Genomic DNA, 12,959 nt, shown 5'->3' with positions numbered 1-12,959 from the left:
TTCTAATCATTGGGGACCCCAGGCCATGGTCTAGTCTGGCCTAATGGGTAACCGGCCCTGAGTTAATGATATTTTAATGGGGTTTTTTTCTATTCTACTGTTAAAGTAATGTTTAGGAATTGAATCTATATTTTTTTCTTTAAGAAAATATGCATGCAAAAAAATGGTTTACAAGTGTTGGAAGATTTCTGTATCGGTACAGTCGCCAAAATGGTAACCCAGTTTTGGAGACTTCTGGGCAGAAATCTACAAGAAACTAAAAAAAAAAAAATCACAAGAGGACCCACTCAAAGAGTTAAACTCATAGCCACCACCAGGAAAACTTCTACATATATTTTTTTAAAAATTAAGTTTCCTTCACAATTCCTTTGATATCATACTGATTGTTGTTGGTACAAATACAGTAAGGAACTGATTATCCGGAACGATCGAGACCATCGCTATTCCGGATAACTGATTTTTCCGGTTTTCTGAATCGCTACAAAAAGCCGTCTTTTTCTTTGTTAAACCCAACTAAAAAATAAATAAAAAATATTTCGAAATAATCTTAAAAAGAAGAAAAAACGATGAAGTAATACACTAATGATTATTTCCAAAATGATGGTAAGGTAAACATCTTTCAGAATAGAAAGAAAAATCCTAAAATCTTATGAGGAAAAAAAAAATTTTTTTTTGAAAATGCTNAAGAATCAATGCAATAATTGGTACCAGTAATCACTAAATTTAGTTAAATATATATAGTGGTCAGCATATTAATTAAATCGAGAAAATTGTTAGCCTTTCCAACTTCGGAAAATAAATGTTTTGAGTGAGTTTTACTAGGTCTACTTAAATAAATGATCAACAGTGAAAAATGCAAGAATATAATGGCAGAAAGAATGTGGCCTAAATTAAATAAGAGATTTCTATCCAAGGATTTGATTTTTTAACAAGGTCATGCTCCTAGTTAACCTATAGCATTAATTTTTTTTTTTTAAAAAAGAAATTATTTTGTTAAAAACAAAGTAGCTAGATTGCAGACATCCATAGAGAATCTATGGGTATCTGCAAGCAAAGAGTCATAAAAATAAATTGCAGAAAAAAATAATTACATAAAATAATAACCTTATCTGTTTATTGATTCTATTAGTATAATACAGGGAAAACGAAATTGCACAAAACAAAAACCTGATTGAATCTGTTTCAAAGCAAGTATAATCAGAGCTTATTAAACATATCCTATAATTAATATGTTCAAAGTATACAAAAACGCTTCATTTCAAACTTGCTATTTTCTTCTTTTTTTAAAAAATACTTTTTCATTACTGAAAAAAAGGGTTTGTTGCCTTAGTCTAAAATATTAACACCAATCTTTTCTTCTGGAATACAAAAAATAACTTATTTAATATACATAATTATCATGTTATTTTTCAAGTTGGTAGAATGACAATTTCTAAACTATGTACCTGTTTCTTTCTCTATTAGAAAAAATCTATAAACTATACTATAAATTTAGATGAGTTCCTGTAGCTTTAAAAAAAACAATTTAATAGTTCTTATATTTTTAATTAAAAATGTGTAACATTTTTCATGTTTAATGTGTGAGAAATTGGGCTTAATTTTATCTTTGTTTACTGAGTATGAAGAAATATTTTTTTCATGCAAAATTTACAACTGCAATGGGCAAGGCAACAATTTTTGTCATGGAAATTTTTTGAGGTGTAATATTATTTATGACAATAAAAAAATAGTCCCAATTGTGAAACGAGCTAATCAAAAATTAATTCCTCGTTGAGCAGGTTAAAATTTTAGTTATATGTTAAACCATGTAACTAAAATAAATAATCGATACTATTAAAGACAGTAATAAAGCATGTCCCCACCACATTTAAATTTTTTTATCATTAAATTTTACATTGATTTAATTTGAATAAAAATGTTTGTTAAATTTCAAACTTTACAAGTTCAAAAAATTCAGTTGCTAAGTTCAGTTGAAACAAAATTTTGTACTTAGTATTTTACATAACCATGATGCATTTTTAATTTAATAATGGTATATTTATACACACACACATTTAGTTCCAAAACTTTTGAATGGTAATTTTTTTTCCAAGGTTTGTTAAACTCACTAGTGGTTTTGACATTATTTTTACTGCTACCAAATGTTCATACTTTTTTTCCACACAGCTTTGATTCCGACAAATTCCTCTTGCCCTCTAATCAGAAAACTGGGATGAAGAGCCATTTTATTCCTATTGAATTTTAAATAGCCTCCTATCTAAATCAAGAGGGGTGGGTATTTCGGCACAAAAATATCTGAAGCTTTTTCTACAAATAGAACATTTTGTAGGTAAAAAATGGAGTGAGGTTTTTCTCATGCACAATCATTTAGAAGGATAAAAAATTACAACATTTTACATGCAGACCCACTAGATGGTTAAGCTCAATTTGTTAAAGAAAAAATTGCCACAAAAACATTAAACTAGAAATTATTTGCCATGCTTCTGTTAAGAAGCTCTATTACTGGTACTGCACAAACATTTTAAAACACTATACCAGAAAAGTCTAGTATTTTTAATAATAAATAATAATTTCTAATATACCCCATGTCAAGATCAAGCGATCACAATCTTTGATTACTAAATTATTAATTCACAAGAAAAAGATACAAATCAAAAGTCTTTTAAATGTTTTTAAAAATTTTAGTTATTCAAAAATTCAGTTATTTTTTTGAAAATACAAGTTTTGACTAAATTCTCATCTATAAATTTGTTGTTCTTTTGTTTTAGAAAAGTTTATAGTTTTTTTAGGTTTTCTAAATAAAAAGAGAGAAAATGGGATTTTTATAAATATGCCGAATGGCCAAGCAAAATTTGCCAAATAATGAAAATGTTTTGGAGATCACAGTGACATTGCATCCTACGCCCAGGAATGAATATGAATCATTCACTTTGACACATGCCAAATTATGTCAGGATAATTTTAAACAGTCATAAAATAATTAGTTATGCAAAACTGCCAAATTACTTGAAGAATACATTAACTCAATTTTTTAAGTGAAAAGTAATACAGTTTTTATAATATAGTAAAAAGTAAAATAATTTTAAGTACAATACATGAACTCAATTTCTTTTTTTGTAGAAGCAATTCAGCACATTAAGAGTAATATTTCCATATTGGTACATGTTCCTGGCAACCTAAGTCAACTGAACTGCAAAGCTGTTCAACAAGGGAAGAAAAAAAATCTAAAAAGGGAAGATTTCCATATTGATTCCGCGAAAAATAGTCATTAAGTTTTGGTAGCAAACAAGTAATGGCATGTGAGGGAGAGAAAAAAACATTACAGAAAAAAAAAAAACAACTTGAAGAGTAAAACTTGGAGCCACCCTTGGGCAAATAACAATGAATTTTCTTTTAAAACTTTTGCAAATAAAAAAACCCAGTTGTTATATTTCAAATAAATCCGTATTCAAATAAAAAATCCAAGAAGATTTACATATTCAAGGATCACGGATGATTGTGAGCCCAACTCAAAAATCCAGAAAATTTCTTGAGTAAAATCATTATAGATGCATTTCAAAAAATTTATATCTTTATAAATTTGAGAAAAAACACGAGATTCTAAATAAATTATATGCAGCATAATTTAAATGAATAATTATGTATAAGTTTACTTTTATCTCTAATCACATTTATTATTCTACCAGAAAAAATATTTACAAATTAAATAGATGTTATTAAATAAAATATACCTGAATTTTTATACATAAATGTGATCGATGATTTCTTTACACTTGACCCTTGGATTTCCGGAAACTTCTGGATTGCGGCTAGCTAAAAATCAAGATTTTTTCCGAAGCACTATCATCTCTGAAGGATAGACTGGGACACCAGGGCACATCTTGGTGGGCTCTTTGGCCTTAATAAAACTAAGAAGAAAAAAAAAAGCAATCAATAATAATTTTGTTTTAAGACTTCTTTTTTCTTAAAAAAATTATAAATAAGTGATTTGTAATAAGATTTTATTTTGTAGGTCATATGCCTCATTTCTTAAGAAATACAGTATTTTTTTTTGTTCCATCTGATCATCTCATAATGGGGGTGGAAGAGGTCAAAGGTCACAGCAAGTACCTGTACTGTAAAGGTTTACCTGTAAGTTCCTAGAAACTAATATCCACATCACCTACTTAATGCAATATACTGGTCTATAATTTTGAAATTTTATTTCCTCAGTTCACACTCACAGCCAAAAACAAAAAAGTTTCCCTTTTTCCAGTAAAAAAAAAAGGTTATTTCTATTTTCGTTTTGAAAGCGATACCCTATACTTCACAGTGGAAATAGATTAAATATTAATGTTTATTCTAAACAATCTATATGTTCTGCTTCCTGATTAGACATAGCATTATTTTTTAAAATTGAACTACTTGTTCTCATGCGGCTGAAATTTGGAGAGCTACAATCTATAATTTTCCAAGTTTTATAACGATGTAAGCAATTTTATAAAATAAAAGGATCCCTTCTTTTTAAAATAATTTTTAGATAAATTACTAAAGATATATGTTAACAGATCAATTTCAGATTGGAAATAATGCATCCTGCTTAAAAAGGGAATTTTATTCAACTTTTAAAATATACTTATTTTATAAAATTTTTAATTTTGAGACAAATTCGTTCAATTTTTATAATTGAGTTTTTTTTCCTTATGTATTCATTTTGCATAAATTGTTTTTCCTAAATCAAGTATTTACATCCAAAATAGAAAGGTATTCTTTATAAAAATTTAACATAATTAAATTTAATCTAAAAAATATAATGTTAATGTATTAGTTTAATTTAAATCACATGAGAAACTATGGGAACTGTTTATAAGAAAAAAATTTTCTTAGGATTTATTGATATCTTTTTGGTTTTAGCATTTTTTAAAATATTATCAAAGTTATTGCACTTCACTCATTACAAGTTCAATTGCAATCAATGACTCATTTATTTGTATTTATTTTGAAAATTGAATAATTTTAGATAATTTAAAATTTGCATAATTTCTAGATAAAGTTAACTAATTCTGTTATGCTTACATAATATCATTTTTATATTTGCAAATAAGTTTAAACAAATAAATAAATAAGTTTAAATAAAATTATGGGAATCAGTAAATCTAAAAATTGTATAACAGTGGTTTTCAACTGGCTGCCATCCGGCCCGTGAAGCCTTTTTTTGTGGCCCGCGAACTAAAATATATTAGTTGTCATTTTTTTACGCACAGTTTTCGTAAAAAATCTATATGGGTTTAAAATACTTCTCTTTCCCTAAAAACACCCTAATTTCTTTACTTCTATGAAACTTAGAATTCCAATGGCGCAAAAAAATTTATTTCTCCGGTTTTGCATCCAAGAAAATATTTATTCAAATACAAAAATAATGGTGCATGTTGCTCTTTTATGTTTCGTTTTCTTAATTTTATTTATGTATTTTGTGAATATAATTCAGCATGTGCGTATCAGAAATTTTCTCGAAGAAGTTCTCCGATTTAACTTTTGAAACCACTCATTTTGGACGAAATTATTTACATTTGTAAGTTTTAAAATGCATAAATGAGGTAATGAATAACCTTCAAATATAACAGAGTCCTATATAAAATTTTGATAAAGTTGCGGCCCGCCATTCGACTGGTGTTTTTAATTGCGTCCCCCAGCTTCATGTAAGTTGGAAACCCCTGCTGTATAACTTCCAGATGAAGGTAGGAAATTCTGTTATACATATATAGGTAGTATTATTTTTAGAGATGTAAATAAGTATAAACAAATCTTGAGTTTCAAATGCTTAAAATAATTCACAAGCAAAAATTTTGGCAATAAAAAAATAAAATTTTCCAATTTATTAATTATTTATTTTGAATATACCTCATAGTGTCCTATAGAAGTTGTGTTCACTGCCTAACAAAGTATGCCAGTCCATACCTTCCAGGTATGCCAGTTCTTACAGGTAGTTGCATAAATATAATAAAATATACTTTTGGTAACAAATGACAAGATAATTGTGAGAAACTATAAAAAATAAATAAATAAAAACATTACGAAAGGAGATTAACTCAAATTGTAAAACTCATAGCTACCCCATAGCAAACCACACTATTCCTTTTTTTAAACATATTACAAGTACAAAAACTATTTGGCATTTTGGTGATGATGGGAGCGTTGAACAGGTCCAAATTTAGAAAGCTCCCAGTTTCACTTTTAGAGATTTCCTCTTTCTATGATTTTTTATTCACAAACACTTGGGTCATTCACTTCGGCAAACAGGTATGGTAATTGTTCCAAACAGTTCTAACATTATTTGTATACCATCACACATAAGTATAACAGAGGCCAAATTTTTGAGGGGGTTTATTTTTTGAGGTTAAATTACATAGTCATAATAATTTTTTAAATTTCACAAATAAGAAAAAAAAATTAAAATCTGCTATATACCTAAAAGGACGATAATTTTCCTTTTATCTCTTTCTTGTTTATCAATAAAAATTTCTTTTATTTGTCTGAAATATTGTTAACTAAGCTCAGTGGTGCGACAGGCCATATAGGGCAAAGGCCTACTGTGCCTGTCTCAGTTTTCTTGACCTTGGGCTCTAGAGTGCAGGGGCAGATGTTCCGGTCAGGTGATCAACCGAAACCCCCAATGTTTAGTTCCCAAACATGCTTGGTACTCATTTATCGACCCGGCCCAAGGATCGGACCCAGGACCTGTCCTGTGTCTGAATATTGTGGGAAACTTTAAGAGATTTCAAATCAGTAAGAGGAACATATCCATGTCATCACAGTTTCCAAGGTCGCATAAAATGAATGTGGTCTTCAACTATAAGCAGATAGCTTTTCCTTGCATTTGATGGCAAAAATTAACCAAACTATTTCCTGCATCACTTGAATATTCTCACTCTCTGTGTTAATAACTCTTTCATTTATTTCACACTCATTAAAAGTAATATATTATTACAGCATAAAATCATTGCTCATTTATTTTAAATAATATACTTCTGTTCAGCACAGGTAAATTTTGCGACCCTCTAATTAAAATTTTACCAACATTATTAGTTTCCAAAAAATTTTAACCCCCTAATTGTTTGATTTGATGCTTTTCTGAATTTTAGGTTATCTACTTTCAGATATAATAAACCAGCTTATCAGCATGTTATTTCTTAACAATAAGGTGGGATGTAGAACATCAATTCTGATTCAACTTTCTTGTTATATGCTTTACGTTTATGAGGATTAAATAGTAAAAAGTAACAATTTAAGTTACATTAATATTAATGTACCTTTAATCTAGGATTTGCAAAGATGGGTTAAATCTGGAATACATTTTTACATATTTATAATTAATACAGATTTATAATAGGTAGATAAACAAAATTTCATATATATAAAGTCATAATACATTCCTGATGAGTTATTATTTGGACATTTGTGCGGGAAAAAATATACCTTTTAACACTGACTTATTAATATTATTTTTTTTATTCAGTAAATAATTTTCCTTGTCATTTTACAGTGATTAGACCAGTTACCTACTTTTCAAAATTATAAATTTCCTAATTCAGATTTTAAAGCATTTTCGATTAAGCAAAAATTGTTAGGTTTTTCTTGAATCTTTAAATTTACTTGAAACTTTGCTAACAAATTCTGTTAGTTTTAAGACTAATTTAAAGTGCAAATAACTTGAAATTAGTATATAAATAATCTTTTTTTTCTCCTAATTCCTTACACTGCATTGTATAATTAAAGTGTAGCAAAGTTTTTATCAAAATTTATTTTTTATGCACTAGTTCTTTTAATTTAATAGTATCAATCATAACAGTGTAAAATTTATCTTGACATAAATGGATTGATACAGGGCACTTGATTAAACAGTTATCAAACATTTTCCTCTCTAATTTATACAAACAGGCAAATACTTGACTTATTTTATGTCAATTCTCATCTTAAAGCTCAATGCAAATTACACCATCAATTAATAAATTTAGGTTTTATAAGGAAAATAGATTAGAGTTTTGATCATAGTTAAACTGCAGCAATAGAAACATTAGAATTTATTCATAAAATGCTAGTTATTTTTAAGATGGTAAAAGATTGAAGACAGGGAACTGATATAAAAAATTATGGGCTAGATATTGATAGTTGGTTAATGTTAAAATATCCTCAAAAATCATTTTTTGATAAAATTTTATCAATAAATGACTCTTAATGAAAATTCTATTAACTTTCATAAAAATCTCATTTGTAATTTTTTAGCAAACTTGCTACTGAAAACTTAAAATAATTATTGAGATTCACAATTTTCATTTTGCTAATGAACTTAAAGAATGAAGTAAAGTATTATGCTAAAAGAAAAAATTAGACATGAAAATTTAAATACATTAAAATTTAAGTTAAATTTTAAATTGTTAAATTCCGTTTCTTATTTTCTTTTTATAGCTGATATACTTAAGAATAATTAGATTTTAAAAAAATATTTCTAAATTTATAAAACTATTAACTTTTTTGAACTTGAATTTCCTTAAAATTCCCCCTCATTCCATTTCAGATTTTATTTAACTGTAATACTTTACAAATACTTTTATAAAAACTAGTGAATATCAGTAAAAAAAAAAAATCGCATGCCATAAAATTAACTAGTTAAAAGATTATTTATTTAAAAAATAAAATTATAAAAAGAACCCAGGTGCATATTTCCTCTTCCCAGAAAAAAAAAACAGAGGAAGAAAAAGTTTTAAAACCGCGAGAAGGCCCGATACGGTGATTTTACTCTCCTTCGAATTTGTTATTTTATGGGTGAAAATATTTAAGGTAAATTCTCAACATAAGTTTTTTTTTTTTTTTTTTGCATTGATTTATATTTATTATGATGATTATTTTATAAGAACGTAATTATGATTTGTATCTAACTACCAAATGCGAATGTAATTTCAGGGGTCTGTCCAGGCCGAATTTACTACCGTTTAGCGGTACCTTCACAAATTCAACTTTAGGAAAAACGGTAGTTTCACNAAAAAAAAAAAACAGACGAAGAAAAAGTTTTAAAACCGCGAGCAGGCCCGATACGGTGATTACTCTCCTTCTAATTTGTTATTTAATGGGTGAAAGAAATATTAAGGTAAATTCTCAACATAAGTTTTTTTTTTGCATTGATTTATATTTATTATGATGATTATTTTATAAAAATGTAATTATGATTTGTATCTAACTACCAAATGCGAATATAATTTATGTTCTTATCACTCCTATCATGCTTATATTTACCCTATTTTTTTTCCTCACAGAGGTTTAGTCATTCTAATAAACGAACACAGATATAAGCATAATTTTAATAACTATTATACAATGGAGAAGAATTCAAAGAAGAATCTCATGAAAAATGCTGTTGACATTACTAAAATATATGAAATAATAAGAGACAAGGGATTTATACAAGACTTGTGGTTAGATGTTTTGTCTGATTTGAGAGAGAAGGTAAATATATTTATAGTTCATTATGTTGTTTCTTTGACTATAGTTGTTTCTTTTACCCTATAGTTGAATTTCCTGTTATTAAAATTGCTATTCTCATTTCAGTCTTCTAATAGATTAACTAATTACCTACCTAACCTAACTATAAACTAACTTACTATTTGAAAGAAATCTAATTGGTGTATGTCTTAAAATATTTATAATCTTGAAGATTTGTCTTTTAGGATTTCTTCTTTTCATATTTTTCCTTCTATCAACTCTTTGTTTTCATAAAAAAAAAAAATGTCTTCTTTTTTTTCATTCTTAGCTACCTATATCTTAGCTGTGGATTTATTTTGGCTTCTAGAGATGTGAGAAAAAGTGTTCTAAGAAATGATAAATTTTCTATTTTGTTAGGATTCTTTATTGTTACAAGAAACTAATTCTATTGTAAAATGCATAACAAGGTAGTTATTAAGCATTATTTTTTTTGTAGTTAAACCTAGTTAATCTGAAGTTATTATGAGCCTTTAGTATTTTTGATGAGCTAATTGAATTTCTGATAACACAAATAGAATTATATGGAAAGGTATGTTATGTTAGAAAAACTAATTGGATGCTACTGGTTTAAACATGTTTTTTGGCATTGTTTTCTTTAGATACAACTGGCACAGTAGCAGTAGTTGAAATGGAAAGTCATAAGATTTTAGTTCAAAAATAGGTCAATGTGTAGAAAGCTGATAGCCTAGCCGAAAGCTTAACTTTTATTGATAAATACAAAGAAGACTTATTGAAATTCTGATATGAATAGAATAGTACAAGGAAGTTGAAAGTGTTCAAAACCAGATTACTTCATAAAGCTGCTTTCTTTCCTTTTTATTTATTTTGCTATGCCTTATTTAGCAGCTTCAATTTAAGAAGAAGAAAAAAGAAATAGGGGTTGTAGTTAAAAATCATGAGATTTTTGTTCAAAAATAAAACTGTTCCAATACTGAAACTAAGTACAGTAGAGCGCCTATTATCTTAACGTCCAATTATCCGAACTATGTCCGAATTAATTTTTTTTTTAAAGTTTAGAGTACTTTTTAACTTACCGACAATTTTTCAAATTTAGAAGAATAAATCATATCCACTCCATCTGATGACCATATTTAATTTACATCCTTTTTTTAGCAGTTTTCTTATAGTAGCTATACATACATGTATTGTTATACAGTTAAACTTACATACCCCTTTAGCCCTCTTCAACTGAAAATTGTCTTCCAAGAGTGCGAGCTTCATTTTGACAGTCTGCGAACGCAAAAGGAGTTTATGAGTAAATAAGTGCTGAAGTTCTACAATTGGGGGATGGGTAGTTGTCATTTATGGTTAATGATTACAGTGCTTGGAATCTTAAATCTTGGAATAAAATTCTTAGCAGAAAAACGAAACTTGAAGTTTCTGAACCAGTAGATCTTCCGGATGAAAAGATGCCAGTTTATACAGCAGAAAAAATAGAAGACTGGTGTCGAGACACTGAAAACGACTCAGGATTTCAAATTTTAAATAATGAGGAAATTGTTGCTGAAATTTTGAATGAAAATTGGAACTCCACAGTTGGAATAAATTGGTGATCAAGTTCAAGATAGTGGACCTTCTCATCTAGAAGCATACAATTCATTAGATATTGCAATGAATTGGCTAGAACGTCAAAATGATGTTTATCGAGTGCAGTTGATTTACTTAAAAAGAATAAGGGATATGGCTGCTTAAAAAAGAGCATCTTCTTTGAAACAAAAGTCTGCTGGATTTCTTTTGCAATGGTAAATAAAGAAAAATGTGGTAAAATCAGTAATTGACAAAAAAATTATGAAAAGCTGAAATATGATAAGAATAATTCAAAATTTAAGAAAAGTAAAAAAAATAATAATAAGTAAAAATATTTAAAAATTGAAAGAAAAAAGATTTTAAACACGCCAGAGCTATTTTAGATAGTACTGCCAGTCCTAAGCTTAGAAAAAGTGTGAAGGGAAGTTAGTGCATAAGTAATAATCATTTAAACTAGATTTTAAACAACTTGCCAATTATCTGTACTTTTCATTATCCAAACCACGTTCGGTCCCGAGCAGTTCGGATAATCGGCGCTCTACTGTATTAGAAAAGTGAGTATTTATAGATTAATATAAAGAAAAATGATGTGTGACGTAAAAGATTATACTTGATGATGGGTGGTTTATAAGGCTGCAGATCAATTGGTTAGTTGCACTAGACCAGGAGTGGGCAAACTTTTTTGGTCGAGGGCAAAAAATCGCGAAAAAAAAGTTTGGGGGGCCAAGTAAAAACATCTAAAATTAAAAAAATGATATATATAAGTTTTATTTTAAGTATTTGATGAGTTGAATGAAATTGCGATTTCATTTTTTAAAGTTCCTTATATTGAGGTTTGAAGTGAGATGTACTCATTTTAAGGCTAAATGATTGTCTGTTAGTCTACATCTGATATGATTATTTCTAAGATTCATAGTTGAAAACCAGGGTTGGCTTTTTGTTGGCAGAAATTGGTTTTTGCCATGCCAGTGGCAGAAATTGGTTATAACCAGTAAAAACTGGCAGAAACTTAAAAAAAACGTCTATATTAGTTCTAGTAATTGCATAATGACATTTTGTTTAAGTAAACTGAAAAATTTAACTTCATGTAACTGTAACAAACTTTTTAATTCATTGTTTGTAAATATATATTATTTTGTTTATATTAAATATAAAGAGTGCAGTATATCAAATATTTATATAAAATAAAGAATAAAGTAATGTAATAATAAATATAAATACTAGATTTTAGTTTATTACATTAAACTCAGTAATTATTCAGTAATTCAGTAATTATTATCATTTAACTCTTAACATAACTGAATAGAGCGATTTTCAAATAGTTTTTTTTTCTTTTCCAAGACATAATTTGCATGGCAACAATTCAATTATTAAAACAGTAACAGTTTTAATCTTTGCTGTATGTAAGAGGCAATATAATTGGTTAGATTCAGTGATTCATAAATCTAAACAGCAATTTCATTAGTTAAAATATTTCTACATCTATAGTGACCATAAATTGTACTTTGTTTAACATTTAATTGTTTTCTCTATGAATTATCCATTGTATGCCAATCTCAGTAGTACTTACTTTTATGTCATTTTCTGAATTTCTGCCATACCAGTTATAACCGGTTTTGACCAGTGGTTTTATCCACCTCGGCAGAAACTTGCCAATCTTGTTGAAAACACTTGTCATGGCTGATTGTGCTCCGGAAAAAATCCGGATTTCCGGATTTTTCTTTAACAGTGATCCGGAAGTTTCCGGAGATCGAAGGTCCAGACGTTTCAAAAAATCATTGATCACAGAAGTTTCCGGAAATCAAATTTTCAAAGGTGGAACTTAAAAACACAGTTTATTTTATTTGTTTGTAAGGGAGAGCCAGAGAGATACTTTATAAGCTTATATTCATGATTAATATGATTATAAGAACTAG

At 27.9% G+C, this 12,959-nt stretch overlaps 1 protein-coding gene and 1 long non-coding RNA gene across 6 annotated transcripts in view; one reads left to right on the top strand and one right to left on the bottom strand.

Moving 5' to 3' along the window:
- LOC122271106 (uncharacterized) overlaps positions 1–8,746 on the bottom strand; it is a 34,507-nt gene extending 25,761 nt beyond the window's left edge. Inside the window, exons 1-3 of one of the 3 annotated variants that reach the window (XR_011637763.1) lie at positions 8,689–8,746; positions 5,881–6,024; positions 3,732–3,908 (exon numbers count right to left, since the gene is read on the bottom strand). This is a non-coding gene — a long non-coding RNA (uncharacterized lncRNA). Of the gene's footprint in view, positions 1–3,731; positions 3,909–5,880; positions 6,025–8,507; positions 8,639–8,688 lie in introns of those variants that run through there. The other 2 variants (XR_011637762.1, XR_011637764.1) reach the window with 2 other exon arrangements.
- The window catches only part of LOC107436398 (dentin sialophosphoprotein), a 36,115-nt gene continuing 31,835 nt past the window's right edge, over positions 8,680–12,959 (top strand). For 2 of the 3 annotated variants that reach the window (XM_043040383.2, XM_043040384.2), the window contains exons 1-2: positions 8,680–8,817; positions 9,291–9,480. In XM_043040383.2, the coding sequence (XP_042896317.1) occupies positions 9,352–9,480 (129 nt within the window). In that variant the 5' untranslated portion in view covers positions 8,680–8,817; positions 9,291–9,351. Of the gene's footprint in view, positions 8,818–9,011; positions 9,125–9,290; positions 9,481–12,959 lie in introns of those variants that run through there. The other variant, XM_043040385.2, reaches the window with a different exon arrangement.

This window comes from Parasteatoda tepidariorum, chromosome 9 (genome assembly GCF_043381705.1).
Source record: "Parasteatoda tepidariorum isolate YZ-2023 chromosome 9, CAS_Ptep_4.0, whole genome shotgun sequence".
Lineage (NCBI taxonomy): Eukaryota > Metazoa > Arthropoda > Arachnida > Araneae > Theridiidae > Parasteatoda > Parasteatoda tepidariorum.
Note: the sequence above shows the minus strand (reverse complement) of the source record. Positions and strands in the feature narration are given on the sequence as shown.